The sequence below is a fragment of the Convolutriloba macropyga genome, chromosome 10, assembly GCF_964194025.1.
Source record: "Convolutriloba macropyga chromosome 10, txConMacr16.3, whole genome shotgun sequence".
In the NCBI taxonomy this organism is placed as follows: domain Eukaryota; kingdom Metazoa; phylum Xenacoelomorpha; order Acoela; family Convolutidae; genus Convolutriloba; species Convolutriloba macropyga.
Genome location: NC_134477.1, coordinates 25,065,401 through 25,083,105, shown reverse-complemented (window position 1 = coordinate 25,083,105; position 17,705 = coordinate 25,065,401). Strand labels below are relative to the sequence as shown.

Genomic DNA, 17,705 nt, shown 5'->3' with positions numbered 1-17,705 from the left:
CCTCTATTGCCCCCCGGCACCGAGACTTTGCCCCCCCCCAACAGACCGCTGTTGCCCCCCCCCCCGTGCTACTTTCGAACAACCGATCGCCAATAACACGCAATTTTATACTAATTTTCACATTTTTTAAGCTTTTTGAAAATGCTTGTCATTTTTTGAGTTCTTTCAGCGCTTGGTGTCAAGAGTGGTTTCTTTCCAACGTCCCCCCCTCCCCCCTCCACCCACCCCACCGCCGAAGCATACTATAAAACAATAATTTTCTTGTCCTTTTTGCAAAATTTAACATTTAAAACTAATTTGTTTGCCCTGGTTTTCAGTACTCTAGGTTTTAAGAAATATCAGTGGTTTAACGAAAGCAGGAGAAAACGGCAACAAGCTTTATAAATCTCGTGAGCAAAAATTTGTTTCTTACAAACCAAAGGATTTAGATTGTAATGGTGCGTTGTCGTGTTCTGACTCTAATATGAGTTATGGTGGTCTATTTTTTCCAGTCCAAGATATTTGTTGTTGGAGCATTTTTGATAGATAATTGCTGAAGTATTTAGGACGACGTAAATGTCATTGGCGCTCTTGAAAACGGTGTTTAGGTCAGAGGTTTGAGTTAATTGAAGAGCAGAGAAAACAGAGTTGGGTGAGGAAACTTGTTTTTTCGCTGATGTTTTTTATGTTGCTCCAAATTGAATGGTATAAAAAAGTTAGTATTTTTATCAGTAAGTTGTTGGTTAGGGTGTATGCTTATTTGATACTTCGAGTCGACTCCGGATTCCTGCGGCTACGTTTCTTTTAATTGATAGAGTTGTTCCTGAACATGACGATAAAGTCAATGCCACACGTGTTAATGCTTTGATTTTTGGTATTTTTCAACATATTAGAGACAAAAGAAAAAGATATCTGGTTTTATTTCGATAGAAGAGGGCTTTTTCATGCCCTTTTTTAAAAGATAAGCGAGCAAAGTGGCTATGAACATTGTTGATCAAAAGGAACCCCTTTTTTCAACCAAGTGTTTTTCCTCTATAAAAGGCCATATTTGAACCTCAGCAAACTTTTGACCGTCGAAATTAAATGTTTCAGATGCATTTTTTCGTATCAGCGGTTCAAGCACTTTTTAGACCCCGTTGTTTTTGCTATCTTCTTTTGGTTGCTTTTATATTTGAATTGTTTTGGTAGAGAAATATAATTAAAATTTGATAGTTTTTTGGTTTTTAAGTTTTTTCTGCCCAATTCTTTGGTCATTGTGCTTTTTATATTCATTTTTCAGTTAAGTTAGTTTTCTTTGTTTATTTAGAATATTTAAATGCTCTGTCTTACTGAGAAGATATTTGAAAGATTAATCAATCAATTTCAACTGAAAAAATTGATTTCATGGAAATTGAATTTTTTAAAAGCTGTGGAATCTTTTTACTGTTTAGTGGATAATGGGTTTTATTAGTAATAACTGGTTAAACACCTGCGATATAATTGAAGAAAGAAATAAAGGATCTTTGTGGACGTGTGTTTTGGAGTGTTCAGGCTATGTTTTAGTTGCTCTCAAACGAAGTTTGTTGCAATTATATTAGTCCTGTGGGTCTTTTTTTATGCGATTTTTCGCTTGACCGAATTTTTGTCTGACGCTTTTGACTTTTCCTCCTCAATAACAGGATAACAGGTAGCGCCCACCGGGCATTAAGTGCTCTTAGAGCCTTTCAGCTCTGTCTCAGCTCAAACTGTTTTGGAGCCTTATATTTATGGGTTGAAGGGTTGTTCTTAGAGGTTGAAGACGCCCCCCTTTTGACCCCCCCCCCACACACACACACACACACACACACACTACTATCCCCCACCGCGCTGTTGCCACCTCCACCCCACTATTGCTCGCCCCCTCTTCATCAACCCTAGGTGTCATGGAACATCCTGTAGGGTTTTATAATAGGTTACTGCATAGTTTCTAGTGAAAGTGGAATCGTTTCAACTTTTAAACATCACAAATTTCAGCATTTTTTTGACAAAACGTGCGTTTTTTTCAATTTTTTGTGACATTTTTCATTATTCACGTCCTTCCAGATGCTGGAGCTGGAAAAGGTCCTTAGAGTATTGATAATAAGGTACTAAAATTTTTTTGTTTGCAATGGAATAACTTTAAATTTTTTAATATCACAAATTTTATCAATTGTTTGATAAAACTTTCGTTTCTTTCAAGTTTTTTGACATTTTTTCTTGGTTTTTAGGTTTCTTTAGTCTCAAGAGCCGATGAATGTCCTCTAGGGTTTCACAATGTTTTCTGTATGGTTTCTAAATGTAATGGAATGTTTTTCAATATTTCAATACCACGAATATTGGCAGTTTTTTTTGCAAAACTTACAATTTCAATTTTTTTGACATTTATTGTTATTATTCAGGTTTTTCAGCCTAACAAAAAGTTTCCGTTGAGGTTTGATAATTGCTGGAAAACATTTTTTAAATGTTCTTCAGTCTCAAGAGCCGCATAACCTCCTCTAGTTTTTGATTATAGGTTACTGCATATCTTCAAGATGTAGTGGAGTGTGTTACCTGATTTAAATATCAGCAATTAAAAGTTTTTGCGTTTTTTAGTTTTTTCAATTTTTCTTATTTTTTTCCTGCACCAGGGTTCTGGGGACCTCCTCCAAGGTTTGTCGACAAGCTTTCGCATAGTTTCTACAGTTAATGGAATGTTATCATTATTATCATGTTTCAAGTTTATTATCATGTTTCAAGTTTATGGATTTTTATGAGCCAGTGAAATTGTTTAAAGCTTGAAATAGTTTTTCTGGATAGTCTCTTGAGACAATAAAATGGTTTTGAGGATTTTATTATCTTAAATTCTAGCAAGGTTTTGTTAAAATTAGCGATTGTTTTCAAACTTTTAAAATATTTTTGTCCTTTTCTGAGTTAAGCGATCATTACCAGCCAAGGAAGCTTTTCAAGGCCTGCAGATGGGTTACTTGACATAACTCCAAGTACAAAAAATTAGTTTTGGAACCTTTTCACTGCGAAATCTGGAAGCTCTTCTTTTAAATTTTGCAAATTTTTATAATATCAGTTTTTTATTTGATTCATTTAATAACAAGGCTGGAAAACAAAAAGTTGCTGAGTTGAATCAAGCTAAAGCTAGTCTCACTAAATCGTGGCTAGCTACTGACGAAGCCAACCGGTCGTTTGAGAGCAATTTGCGCGACGGTAGTCGGGTATGTTTGAAAGTTTTTGTCATTTTTCCAGCCCCACGGGCCGGGAAAACTCCTTTATTGTTTAATATTTGTGCATTTTATAGTTTCTAGTAACAATGGAATGCTTTTCAACATTTTAATGCCTAAAATTTTTTCAAGTTTTTGTCAAGTTGATTTTATCCATTCTCAAGTGCCAGAAAACCTATTCGACGGTCTGGTATAAAGCTACTCTATGGTTTTTTGTGTCGATTTCGATTTTTCGAAAGTTTCTAAAGTTTGCAATTTTCAAGTTTTTTGAAAACATTTGTTTTTATTGTTTTTCTAGCCTCAGTAGCCAGGTAACCTCCTCCAGGGTCTGATAGTATGTTATTACATAGTTGCTAGAGGCAATAGAATGGTTTTCAACATTCAAATAGACCTAATTTCTTTTTTTTTTGAAATTTGAAAATATTGCCTATTGATCTTTGAGCCGATTTTTTTAAGGCTCGGAATTGTGTTACTGGATGTCCACTAGAGACACATAAATCCTCTCCATCATCAATGACGCCCATATACTTGGCTTCCAAACGCCAAACTAGTGCTCTTCCTGTGTCTGCATCAGGCATTGGCATGGGAATTGCATATAGGACGTTCATCACTGTGCTTTTTGAGGCCATGGGGATAGCCAGTGTTACAGTAAGCCCCGAGTCCGTTGCCTCAATTTGAGTTACTAACTTGATTTCATAGTATGAGAGGATCCCCTGAAGCGGCACTGCGAGAGATGATCGGTTCTCTAGTCCATTTTACTGCAGATGAACAGTAGTCAGAATTTTGTTGAGCAGAGCGCGTGTTACCAGTGACATTGGTAATGTTTGGTTCATAAGTGGAGTTAACGCATTGAGGATATTAATCCGAAACGTGTATAAGGCTGCACTGTATGTTTTTATGTTTGCCAAAATATTTGGAAAATATTTTTGAGGACTAAGCTGTGTTAGTTGATTTGCTCTCAAAGATACAAATATTGTACGCAGTTGCTCATGTGATGTACATTCTGTCGCAGAGCCTTATATTGGCTCTCTGCAAATTCCCAATTACGGTTTTGTGTTTCTATTCGTATTGCGCTTTCTTAATCGCTTGTAGTCCACTGGACATGACAAAGTTTCTCATTATTTTGTACAGTGAACTCCTGCACGTGATCGGTCAAGTATTGGAGGTAGTTCATTGCTAGGTTTATATATTTTTGATTACGTGCAATTCTCTTATCACACCCGTCAAAGACAGATTTTATGAAGCAAAGCAGTTTATCACCAGCGCCAATTCCAATTCCTAGAACTGCGGCTGCTACAGCTGCGGCTGTGGTTCCTCTCGGTTGTCGTAAGTTTGAACTCATTCGACTGTTTGCCTTTGGTAAGGTGTTCATTTCAAGAAGGTTTTCAATGTCTTCTTGCGCTCGTTTGTTTTCCATCATTGTCTGCTGGGCTATCCAGTACAGTCCAGTTGTTGAATCAGTCGTGTTGGTAAAGTTGAATGGGCGTCCATAATTTTCGAAAGTCCACATTTTTTTATATTCCCTTGTCAGGTTTACAAGTTACTCTTTGCCTCTTTCGTATTTGGGGTACGGGACGAGAATTTCTGTTTTGACACTTCCGTTAGAATTTTTTGATGAAGGTTTAAGAGAGCTATCTTTTTTTAGCCACTGTGGGTTAATTTGGAGTAGCTTTGTGGAAACTCAGGTGTATCGCAAAAATTATGCAAAGTTCCATTTTTTGTCTGGGTAGTTGATTTGAATTGTTACAAATTGTGGGGGCAAAAAAGAAGGGTTAAACTTTTTGGTTGATTTGAGGCAACTTATTTTGAATAGCATAAATTGTAAAGATGAATTTGTTGGGATTGTTTTTTTGAGCCAATCACAGGGTGTTTTTTGCTAATTTTAGTTTTGACTCGAATGCAAGTGTTTGATGAAGATTTCCGTTAATCTTTCGACGGTGAAGGGTTAGTGGTACTACTCGCCTTCGTTTATTTATAATTGGTCCGAGGTCATGGGGTTCTCTTTGACAAAATCTTTTGAATGAGTGACGAGTTTCTCGGGAAATGGGTGTATTCTAGTACAGTGAGTTCAAGCTCGTCGGTCGAATAGCTGGTATTTGGTTTCTGTGTCTGATTTTGGTTAAAACAATGACTGTACCTTTGTTAGTCGTCAAGTGTAAAGTTTTCTGGTGGATTTGGTTCGTCATTTGTGAAATCTGTTGTGTAATCTCCGTATTCTTAACGGGAGTAGTATGTGCTGTACACTGTAGGTGTGCAGTTGGGGTAAAATGAGATGTCCCAGTCCTGCCACAAATCATGGTTATTTATAATTGTATCATGGAGGCTGTGTGTCTGTGTGTGATTTATTTTCATCTGAGTCGTCGTTTTCCGCGTCAATTTGAAGTTCAGGTTCTACGTAATGCTCTATTGGAGAATAGGTGATCCCCGTAACCGCTGGCTCTTCCTCCTGTTTTGGTTGTAGTGTGTTATAGACTGAGTTCTCGCGTGCTAGCGCTAGGTGGTCTCCTCTGCGTAGGTTGTACGGACGGTTTGCTCCAAATCGTACGTCTGTTTGAGGGAGATTGCTTTGTCCTAGGAAAATGTAGTTTTCGGTGTCAATTGATTCTGGGGTCTCACTATGTGCAAGCGGAATGGATCCTTCAACGAAAGATGCTTCCTGGTCAGAGATTGGTTCTTGTTTCATATGTTCAGACGATTTGGAGCTTCTTTTGGAAAAATTTGTTGTTTGAACATTAGAGTTAAAGGGAACTTCGAATTCGCATTATGGCTCAATCGGTCTGAGTCTCATTCGATGCACCCATTGAGTGAACTTTGTGTTGACTTCTCTGACAATGTAATTGGTGTTTGTGAGCTTTTTTCTACTCTGTATAGAGGTATCCATCTCGTCTGTTGTTTTTTTCATTATGGCAATTTGCGTGATGCACTTAGGGTCTAGTATTAGACAGTGCTGAAGAAGCTGAAGTGGAGTCGCGTTTGCTTTTCTGTCGTAGTACTTCTTATATTTGAGATATGAGGCTATGAGTTTCTCTTTAACGCTAGCAAAGAGTTCTGTAGTTTTGTCTTGTAATTCTTTGACACTGTCATGCTTGGGGTTATTCTCCCATTGTTTTGTTCTGGAGTCTTAGATCAAGGGGGTTTACTGGGGTTTTTCCTTGAAACTTATCAGAAGGTGTGCATCCTAGCACGGGAGCATACGTTGTGTTGTGCACAAAAATTGCTATGTCGAGGTAGCGATGTCATTCTGTTGAGCTTTGGTTTTCGTTTTTTCCTAGTATTTGTTTCAAAGGCGCATGGTTCCTTTCTAGTAGCCCTATTTTTTGTGCTTGTTTGAGTGTACAGTGTTTCAGTTGTTTTTCCAGCAGGTTTGCCAAATCACTCATTAGTTCAGATATGAATGCGGCCACGTCACAAATTATTGTGAGGTTATATATATGAGTGTCGTAGGAATTATGATGTCAGTGCTCTTGCTACAAAGGCGGTGTCGCCTTTCGTTAGGGGAACAGCAAACAGATATTTCGAGAACACCCCAATGCCAGATAAAATAAAAGTATAGGGTGATGGGTGCATTTTGCCTACAAGGTCTATCAACATTACGTCTGCTGGAAAGTTTTGCTTTGACGACAATGGTTGGAGAGGTGGTTTGAGCGATGCTGTTGGCAATGGTTTGCTCTGCAGGCAGGTTATGCAGTTTTGAATGTACTCTGTAAGTGTTTCTGTAAATTTGGAAAAAAGCGCTTCGGGAACTCGAAAATTGTAAGTTTTATTCTTTGTGACCTCCCCATGGGCTCTTATGTACTCGGTATAGTACTTCTTTTCGTAGCTGCTTGGGGACACAGTATTTTTTGGATAAGTTATTCCCCGTGTGTTCAAAAAAATTCTGTATAGTACGTCGTCAAACATGCTTAGTCTGAGGTATTGCTTTAGGTACTTTTTAAGTTCTGTTGAGATATTGGCTTGAAGTGGGTCGTCCGCGTTAAAACCAGTTGATTTCCCTTTTGATATCCTGGTCATTCTGTTGCTCTGAGCTTAGTGTCCGTGCGTTGTGGCCGTGCGTTGTGAAATCGTCTATTGGGTTATGCATTTGCAATGATGCAATATGATTTGAGAGGAGTTGCATTTGTACGTCAGCTTCAATGGTTTGCTTTTCTGCGCTGCTTGGTTATGTTGTTAGAAAGTAGTCTTTTGTTTTTTTTAGGAAGCTGAAGTTTTTCCTCCAGAATTGTATTTAGAGAATTATCTGGAGTGTCTGATGCAATGTAAACCTCAATCTCATGCATTTTGAGTTTTGATTTTATTCGTAGCTTAAGTTTCTCTTTGGGGTTTATGTGTATTCGTGAGAGATAGTCGGCTGCAAAGTTTGCTTTTCCGGGTATGTGTCCCTGAATTATGTCAAAACTGAGAACGTGGTCCAAGGCGATCCAGAGGGTGGGTCGTATTATTTTCGTTTGAGAATTTCTGTTGAGATCTTTTGTCGGTTAGAATGAGGACAGAGTTTTTGCATCCCCAAATTGTGTTTCCAAATGTGTCAGGGGCACAATGAACGGCTAAGAATTCTTTCGCATAGAGTGAAAGCATAACTTGATTTGGTTGAAATATTTTCGATTCGAACGTAACTGGTGCGTAAATTTTCGTTTCGTCATTCGTCTCATTTGCTGTATAGTCACTGTAGTCTGTACTAGGACATACCCAGCGGCGTAAAAGGATGCATCCGCCATAATGAAAAATTGTTGGTCCGTTTTTGGCAATCGGAGTGACATGTTTTATGCATTTTTAAGGTCATTTGTTAGTTTGTGAAGCATTAATTTGTGTTCTTCCTCGATTTCAAACTTGGCTTCTTTCTTTAGAATTTTGTTGAAAGGTGGCAACTTTTTAGATAGCTCGGGTATGAAGGCTTTGTAGAATTGAAAGAACTCAATTATTCTTTTACCTGTTTGATTGTTTTCGGCCTCTTGAAGTTTTTCAAGAAATTTTTGACTTTTTGTGATATGGGTGTGAAGCCCTCTTGAGGTTATTGTGTTCCCTAGAAACTGTATTTTGCGCAGTCCGAACTGACATTTTTTGGTCGAGAGTTTCATTCCTGATTCACGAATGCATGAGAAAACGGCTCTCAGTTTTTCTATCATGTCTGTCTTATGCACCAATGCCAATATCATCTACATATTGAAAGCATTTGTCAGCGGTAATTAGTGGGTCTAACTTTCGGCGCACGAAGGAGCTGAAGATGCTCAAACTTCTGCTTAGCCCCTGGGCAAGTCGGTGAAATGTGTATGTTCTTGAGGCAAAGTTGTATGCGAGTAGTTGGACTGATTTTTTGTCTTACCATTTTATTGCGACCTAAAAGTATTCGTGGCTTCCGTCCATTTTACAGAAGAGTATCTTTCCTGAGAGATGAGAGCCAGCATCTGCTAGTGTTGCTATTGGGAAAGTGTTGTCGTTGGAATTTCTTATCAAATGGTTTATTTTCCTGAGGTCGACAAGTATCCGTAAGTTCACGTTTGGCTTTCGCTTTGCGAAAATAGGCGATGAGTAGCGACTGAATGGTAATGTGGTGATCACTCCGTAGTATTGTAGCAGTGCTAGCTCTAGCAGCAAGGCGTCCTGCAAGTGTATGGAGATTCTTTGTGTTTTCAAGTATTCTGGTCTGTCAGTGTCTGTAGTCAGTTTCACAGAAAACTTGTACGTATACCCAATGTCAGTCGGTGTCGGGTGAAGATGTCATTGAATTCCACGAGAAGTGATTCGATACGTTTCTTATCGGCTTCAGTGAGTACGCTGTCCTCCCACTTTTGGTTTTCCGAGGGCCGTATTGCTTCGAGTTGTTTGAATTTGATTGGTTCGTCGTAAATACGTTTTTCGACTCCCATTAGTTGTGAGCTGCTGTGGGTTTCTGGATTGGGAAACCACAATTGATTATCGTGCGTTGTTGCTTTGTGATTGGTCTTTCCTCTGATAGCTTCATTTATCGACTTTGCTATTTGTTTTAATCTCTTGTTCTCGTTTTAAGTTTGAAATAGTTCTGGTGCTAGTGGTACTAGATATCGTGCCTGATCCGGTGTAATAATTTCAAATGTTGCAACGATTGAACCGTCTCTTGACTTTTATTGGAACTTCTGTTGTGTTTTTAGCAAGCTGGGTTAGTCTTTTGTTGTTTTTTAGTTTGTCCAAATGGCTAGTGAGAGCGATACCAAGTTGTTCAAACTTTGGAGTTGGCTCAATGACGCCGATTTGTTCTGTTGTATTAATTTGCTCTGATTGCAATTGTAATTGCTACTGTTGTCCAGGATGAAAGATGTATTCTTTTGTTGTCTTCAGGGCTATTTTTTCCTAGCATTCAGTCGTTTTTGTTTTCCTCTTCCCTTGATTTTCATTGTTTTCAACTTAAATGTGAGTTCCGGGAAATCCAGTCGTCGGTTGTGGGGGTCGAGGATAATTTTTTGTCTCTGGAAAAACGGTAAACCGAGTAGTGTGGAAGATAGATTTTCAAAAATTAAAAACTCTTCATCCAGTGTTGTATGTCCAATTTTGATTTTGAGTTTAGCAATGAAGAGTATCATCGATTGTTGTAAGAATGCTGTAGAAACACTAATATCAGGTGGAGCTTTTTTGTTTATTTTTCCATGCTGGTTATACATTTTATTTTGTTAAATTGTTTTTGTGACATCGCTTTGCTGAACGCTCCTGTATCAGCGATGGCTTTGATAAAAATGCATTCGAATTGCAAAGGTACAAGAAAAACGTTCACTCTGAAAGTTGATGTGAGTTTGTCTAGGTTTTGTAGAAAAGCATGCAGGTTATTTCGTTTTTTGGCTGTTGGTTGAGGGCATGTTTCCATCTCGGTATGCTGGTTGTCGCTGAGGACAATCTCGGGCAGTGTGCTGATTGCTGGCACATGTCCGACAGAATGTTCGGAATGGCGTTGGGGATCTTTCTCGGTTATTGTTATACAGTCTTTGTTCGTTTCTATTATAAAAGCTCCTGCTTCTTGAGAGGCTTCCTCGGTTTTGTCCTATATACGCTCCTCAGCGGCCTCTTTGGTATAGGTTACAGCTAACATTCAGTTTTTTGTCGGTTTTCAAAGTTAAGTTGTCGTGGCCTGTTTTGCGTACTGAGAGTTCGTTGTCTACCGTAGTTGTTGAAGTTTGGCTGGCTTGAGAATGCCGGAAATTTTTAGTTTTGTGATTGTGATACTTGCATTGATGCGATTCCTGCAGCCATTATGTTTTCTACAGCTTGGACTGCTGCTGCGTTGCTTGATGCATCAAGTGCGTTGAATGCTGTGGTGTGCGATAATTCTGGGTGTATTTGGTCGATTCAAACTCGTCTTTTGATTATTGCGCACAGCTCGTTGACTGCAATATTGTCGTTTTCTTTCAGAAAAACTTTCTTGTTTTTGAATGTCATGCCTTGTATAAATTGCTCCCTGTTTCTTCGTTGCCTTTCGTCTGCGATCTATGCCTGCCTCGTCATTGTCTACTACTGCAAGATTTGCGAGCCGTTGTTTGTCGGTGATAAAGTTGTCTGACTGTTCTTCTATGGGGTCAAATTTTCGTGACTGTAGGTCAAGCTCGAATTTTCTTCTTTGGTCTGCACCTGCATAGCGGTTGCGTAGTTCTTGTAGTGAGTTGTCCAGGTCGTTTCGCGTGGCTTCTGGCAGCCGGAGATAAAGTTAATTGCATTTCCATCAAGATGTAGGTGAATGTATCGTGCTCGTTGGTGATGGGCTTCAGTTATTCTTGATACGGCAATGCTGACTCGAAGCAGGCCTTCAAATTGGTCTCAATCTTCATGTGGTAATCCAGGGAAGCGTCGCAGGTGGACATGCGGAGGGCTGGGTTCTGCCATTGGTTTTTTGTTTGATTTCTTGTTTTTGTGTGAGAAAAGTTAAATCAAGAAATGTAGTAAGAAATTATTCTGTGTAGGCTGTTTTCAGAAAGCATTGAGCGGTTTGATTGTGCACTTAAAGGACGTTACTGTTGTTTTGTTTACTTTTTGATGCATGCTGTTATAGAATCCAGGTGAATTCCATGTAAAGATTGCTAAGTTGTACAGTGGATGTATTCCGGAGTAAATGAATTTAACTTGTTCTGAATTGTCGTCGAATGTGACGTTATTTTGAATGCCGGCGGGTGATGGCCATATAGTTTCAACTCTTGCAATGTGCAATGTGGCTATTTATTACTAGTAGCATTGCAGTATGAATGTCAGAATTTTAATTGAATCAAAGAGAGGGTTTTTGTTGTGTAGAATTATGTTAGAAGTATGTTTCGAAGTGCGGGATACGAGGTAAAAACGTTCTGATTTCTGCTAAATTAATTTCTAAGTTACTATGATGCTTAATACAGGCGACTGAACGGAGGTGTGGTAGTGGTAAGAACCGAAATTATACAATTATACTGCGTGTAATATTTTTCTATTTTTTATTTTTATAAACCAATCAAAAGCTAAAGCGTGATACGGGTCAATGGCAGCTATTTTCTGGCAATCTGCCAGCTATCTTTTAATTGTCTCAACAGTCATTTTCGCGGCTATTATCCTGCCATCTGCAAGCTGTTTAGTGGGAAGTCTCACTTTATGAACTCATGATTTTTGTTTTTTTTTAATTCAGACAAGCGTACAGTCCATAACGCTTTCGAGTCCAAATCAACCTGGGATCCTTTTGGTGTGGCCAATTTCGACCTGTGTGAGCTTCTACGGGGAACCAGACGCCTCTGTCTCAAATCCCAGATCCAGCAGGGACCCCTTCCTGAGTTGTTAGGGCTACAGAGCCATAATGTGGACGGGGGAGGGGCACAACCAACTGGTCAACAAGTGGTGGGCAATCCAAATGCGGTAGACGGACCAGGTATGAATTGACTACTGAATTTGCCTTGAATGAAAAAGCTAACAAAGCCGATGAGTTGCTGTATCGGGTTTCAAAATACCCGAGGCTGCTATTCCAAAAGCTTTGCGTCTATTTGTCATTTGCATCTTTCTATCAGTTCTTGATTTGAGTTCCAGTCTCTCCGTGGTCAATTGTGATAATAGGAAAGTTCAAAAAGTCTCGTATTATACCTTTGAAATGTTAATTAATATTTTTTGGGTTGCTGTGCGCCAAATTATACGCCAATTGCGTTTTAGTGGAGCTTCCGTTGCCAGCTGGTAACTACTTGGAGTGTGGTTCCATGATGAAGCTGACAGTTGAAGTCACCCATGCTTTGGCCACTCCTTCAGAAGTCGCCCTCAATCCACTACTGCCACCGTCTCTCAAGGTCAGACATACATGGTTTCTTGAAATGAAAAAAAATATATATGTGCGAGAGATTAAATAGCATGCTGATAGATACGGCTGTTCTGAGAGTTTACAAAATCTAATCATTAACGTAATTCTTAGGCCTCACACAAATCTACTGAATTGTCGGCCAAAAGTGGGAAGACTCATCGTTTAACGTGTTTTTGTCGGCGATTGACTAGGATTTTAATGACTACTGTCGCTATCCGGTCAATGCTGCCGTAGCTAACTGCTGAGAAAAGTAGTTCTGGGACGTTTGAATTATGTAAAGTTGGCTTTGTGTTGATGCACGAAGTACGGCTTTCCATTGGCATGGAACTACAATACTAAGCAAAACATCTTGCCGATGACAGCCATATGTCATCTAAGGAGGCACCGGACTCAATTTTAGATGCAATTTGGTTTTGTTTTTGTTTTAGTGTCCCTTCTCGCGTATGGTTTTGTGGTGTGAACAAAGTGACCAACAGACAGCTGGTCTGCCCAAAGTGCTCTCCAAAGTGAGAGAGATCAACTGTGATGGTCTCCAATTGAACTACCTCCCGCAGCACAGTCTCCCTGCTGCTCTCAAGACATACAGACTATCCGAGTGAGTTGACAACTTCTTAGACAGAACAGCTAGATTGTAGTGTCATCGATGCTGGTGACTTTGAGTCGGTTAAATCTTTCCGGAAAGGAGACTATCCTTTGTTAATAGCCGCACAGCGATAGCTGGGGCTATTATTGGCCTTCTCTTGGTTTTTTACAATTCAAAGAATTTGAATTGTATTGGGGCGCTGTCTTTTTTTTAAGATCTGTTCACACGTTTTCATGATTTTTGAAGTCAAATTGGAGTGGTGATTTTGGTCACGCCGAAACAGGAAATGGAGCGAAAAAGCGAGTGGTTTTGCGGCGTTAATTTTTTTCGCTCTAATTTTAAAGTAGAGTGAGAAAATGGTGTTTGAACAAAAATTCGATTTCTCGGTAGTGGTTTTTTGTTCACATGCGGCAATTCCACTCTGATTTTTACTGTTTTTTCGATTTTTTGGATCGGATTTTTTTTCTAAATGGTTTTCCCAATCCATTCACAGCTCATTCTAGGCCTAGTTTTTTGTTTGAATTGAATTTTCATTTCTCGCTAGTGGTTTTTTGTTCACATGCGGCATTTTGACATTGATTTTCTGTTTTTTTTTCCTATTTTTTTATCTTATTTTTTTAAAAATGGTTTTCTCAATTCACTCATAGTCCATTCTTGGTCTAGTTTTTCTGTTTAGTCAATGAAAATTCTTTGAATTGTACGTCAGGACTTGTCCTGCTATGTTTTTTTATTTCGTCTTCATGATTTTTGTTACGACCATATGACGTCACAGCCACTTTTTGTTCATTCGTTCATGCAATTTCAACTACATGTGTGACGTCATTCTTCGCTCTTAGTGGAGCGATTTTTTTTGTTCATGCGCGTGATTAAATTTTTGGTCACACTTGACTTACCTCACTCTCGAAAATGACTTCCTCACTTTGAATTTGACTTTTATTTAATTTAATTCAAAGAGATAAGGTCAAATCGGTGTGTGTCACTCTAAATGAAGGTTATTAGAGAGCAGCTAATAGAGGCAGCAATAACTTAACCTTCATTAATAGAGGCAGCAATAACTTAACCTTCACTTTCATTAACCTTCAATGAAAAGACTAATTTTTTTGGTCTGTCTTTTTTACTGTTTTTTTTTAGACTGCCGATCTAGGAATCTATTGCGGCTATTTTCTGGCAATCTGCCAGCTATGTTTTCGTTTGCTTTTCAGGTGGCTTCATTTCACACTTCAATTCAAGAATATTGCTGAGCGTAAATCACTTTCATTTAGTTTTTAAGTTGCTACAATCGGTGGCAGATGATTACTGAGAGTCAAATAAGAAATTCACCATCAAAAGTGGTTTCATAACTAATTGGGGGTGTTCCCATTATAGCTCCCCCAAGCTTAGTAATAATATAACACCCCCCCCCCCCCCCCCCCCCGTTACTGTAAACCTAAATATTTTCTGGGAGGGCTATAGTGAGAAAGACCCCTAAATGGTGTTTAACAACTCTAATACTTTCATTTAGCGTTTCCTAATTCTAAACTTGTGTTTTAGAGAGCAGAAAACGAGTGGAGAGTGTGACGTAATCACTGGTGTTCACGTGCTGGATGGGAAGTTCCATCTGCTTTTGCTGGAGGGACTAAGGGAGGGCGGAATCTCCTCTCTGTTCCACCATGTTCAAGACAATCTAAGAGGCGGAAAGAACACCGGTGAGATTGATCATACACCTGCCTAGTTTTTGTGCCTTGTTTTCTTGATTGTCGAGAGCGGCTGCGATATAGTTTGAAAACAATTGTAATTTTGAGAGTTTAGTTACTGAGATAGTATGTTGAGTTACATTTGAACAGCCACTAAAATTAACATCTGTAGTACACTTTAACAATTCAAATCACTTCTTTTTGACAATGGTATAACCTTAACAATACGCAGGGAAAGTTGTCAAGCTGTGGGAGAGTGATGTCTTTCTCTCTATTAGGACTGCAAGTGCTGTTCGACAGTGACCTGATGTTTTCGACGAGGGAGTACAGTTCTCTAGGCGTGTCTCTGTTCAGAGTGAGGATGCATGAGCCGCTGGCCTCCATTTTGGTACAACCCCTCTTGTACGTCAGAGACATGGTCCCCAAACTGTCCTTCGAATGCCTAACTAAAATAGCTCAGGTAAATATTTGAACAATTTTGTGTACCCATCTTGTGAAATTAATAGTCACAGTCCCAACTACTGCAACGGATGTCTTAGGTACTCTGATACTTCATTTGAAAAGTGTTCGTACTTTCTATAATTTCTAAAACCCCTTCTTGCTTCGACTAAATTACACTTCAGTTACCTCTTATATAGCACGACAAAACATTTTCCACCGTACCTCGCTCTTGGAAAAACTTGACAAAAAATCCTGACGAAATTGTGATTGAAGGAATGTCGGTTTGACTAAAGAAGCCGCCAGTAAGCCACTAGTACCAGGATATGCCAGAACTACTTTTGTTTGACCTTTTGAGATTTGTGTTGTTCTCGGAATTGTTGTGTCAACTATGTGCTCACGTTGTTGCAGTTATTTCAACCAGTTGAGTCCTCATCATGGTCGAGGTTCAATGGTTTAAGTTTTCAATTGAATCTGTATTTCCTGTTAGGAGTATTTAGTAGTGTTATCCGTTGGCCTGCTTGTTTCAGATGATGAAGAGTGGTAGTCTTAAAGACATAGTGCGTAACAAGCTCTTCCCCTCAGTGAACATGATCAAATCTATGAGCAAGGAGTTCGGAATTGCTTACTTCCAGGAGACAAACACCAATGCAGTCTCCCCCTCAAAGAGCAAAAGCAAAGGAGGTTGGGCACATTTTGTTACGTTTCCTTAAAATGCAATATGCTTTGATATGAAGCTAGAAGTATTTTTAATTGCTCTCGAACAAAATTGGAAGAAATTATTGTAAACGTGTTGGTCTTTTTATAGCTGCGAAGCTGTAAGCTGAGCGAAGCTATATTGCGGTGCTCTTGGTTTTTTTACAAATCAAAGAATTTGAATTGTATTGGGGCGCTGTCTTTTTTTTAAGATCTGTTCACACATTTTCATGATTTCTGAAGTCAAATTGGAGTAGTGATTTTGGTCACGCCGAAACAGGAAATGGAGCGAAAAAGCGAGTGGTTTTGCGGCGTGAAATTTTTTCGCTCTAAATTTAAAGTAGAGTGAGAAAACGGTGTTTGAACAAAAGTTAGCTTTCTCGCTAGTGGTTTTTTTGTTCACATGCGGCAATTTCACTTTGATTTTTACTGTTTTTTCGATTTTTGGATCGGAGTTTTTTCTAAATGGTTTTCACAATCCATTCATAGTCCGTTCTAGGTCTAGTTTTCTGTTTAGTCAATGAAAATTCTTTGAATTGTACGTCAGGACTTGTCCTGCTATGTTTTTTTGTTTCGTCGTCTGACGCTTTTTTTTCGTTTTACATTTGTTCACACAGCGAAGCTGAAAAAGTCAAATTTTCTGAATAACTTCTTCCTCTCACTAACGGCATTTGCGCGTGTGTCGTAATTTCTCACTCGCTTTAGCAAAAGTTTTTAGGTTATTTGCGTGATTAGATTTTGATCATACGTGACTTACCTCACTCAATAAAATGACTTTTGCACTTTAAAACTTGAATTTAAATTTGAATTTGTTTAAGGTCAAAGGAACTCATATGTGCAGTAATGGTCCCTAATAAGAGGCTTCTTCTGTGGAAGGAATTTTAACAAGCGTTATTAATTTTTCGCTGAATGTTTTGTACCTAGTTTTTTTTAGCGGCGTCGATTTTTCAATTTAGATCTGTATCTGTTTCTATCTCTATTATATGGCACGCAGGTCTATTCTTTCGCAGCTATTCCGGCAATCTTTCGGCTATGTTTGCAATTTTTTGTCATTTTTGACGTTTCGAGTGACTTTTACGCCTTTTGTAGTGACTTTTTCGTTTTGCGTGATCTCTCATTCGCAAATGTCAGTAGCTGAACTCAAGTGGCGGCAGTTTACTACTAAAAGTCAAATAGAAAGTGTGCAGAACTTGGTGTAATTAATAGCCGCCGTCAACGGAAATTGTTTAGGTGCTCTCCTTTTAACCTTCCAAGAATTGGATTGTATTGGTGCTGTGTCTTGTTACAATCCAAATTATTTGGCTTGTATTGGTGTGCTGTTTTTAATAACCGCCGTCAGCCTCAACGGCTATTGTTTAGGCGCTCTACTTTTTTTCAAATTTGCTTTACCTTTTGATCACGTTTTTCGTTTAACATAAAGTCACTATTTTCACGTGAGACTGCTGACTTACCTCACTCACTCTTTCAACTGAAAGGATTTTAAATTCTTCTGCGCATTGAATTACGCAATGTAGTGAATACGGTCAAAGTCAAAAAGCAAAATTAAAAGATCAAAAGAAACAGGATAACCATATAAAGCCGGATCTTTAAGTCATAGTTAATTAGGTTATCAAAGTTCATTAAGGCGATTGCTAACTGGCTTTATTATTATGCTTAATAGCGTTCAGTTTAGAAGCTGATTAAGTGTATTTTTAGAAGCTAATCGATTATGCAGAATTTGACACTTTGGTTCTGTCAATTTTTATCACTTATTTTTTTCTGTTTCAATCCCATTGTGCGTCAAGTGGGTCTACGGCCGCTATTTTCCGACAATTTGCCGGCTATATTTATTAAATCTGTTCACACTTTTTTCGGCTTTTTAACGTCAG

The 17,705-nt window shown here is 38.8% G+C and overlaps 1 protein-coding gene across 2 annotated transcripts in view; it reads left to right on the top strand.

The window, feature by feature from the left end:
* The window catches only part of LOC142348835 (uncharacterized), a 199,139-nt gene that overhangs the window by 160,458 nt on the left and 20,976 nt on the right, over positions 1-17,705 (top strand). For both annotated transcript variants that reach the window (XM_075400369.1, XM_075400368.1), the window contains exons 14-19: positions 11,794-12,030; positions 12,306-12,436; positions 12,876-13,042; positions 14,561-14,715; positions 14,982-15,163; positions 15,672-15,825. In XM_075400369.1, the coding sequence (XP_075256484.1) occupies positions 11,794-12,030; positions 12,306-12,436; positions 12,876-13,042; positions 14,561-14,715; positions 14,982-15,163; positions 15,672-15,825 (1,026 nt within the window). The remainder of the gene's footprint in view (positions 1-11,793; positions 12,031-12,305; positions 12,437-12,875; positions 13,043-14,560; positions 14,716-14,981; positions 15,164-15,671; positions 15,826-17,705) is intronic.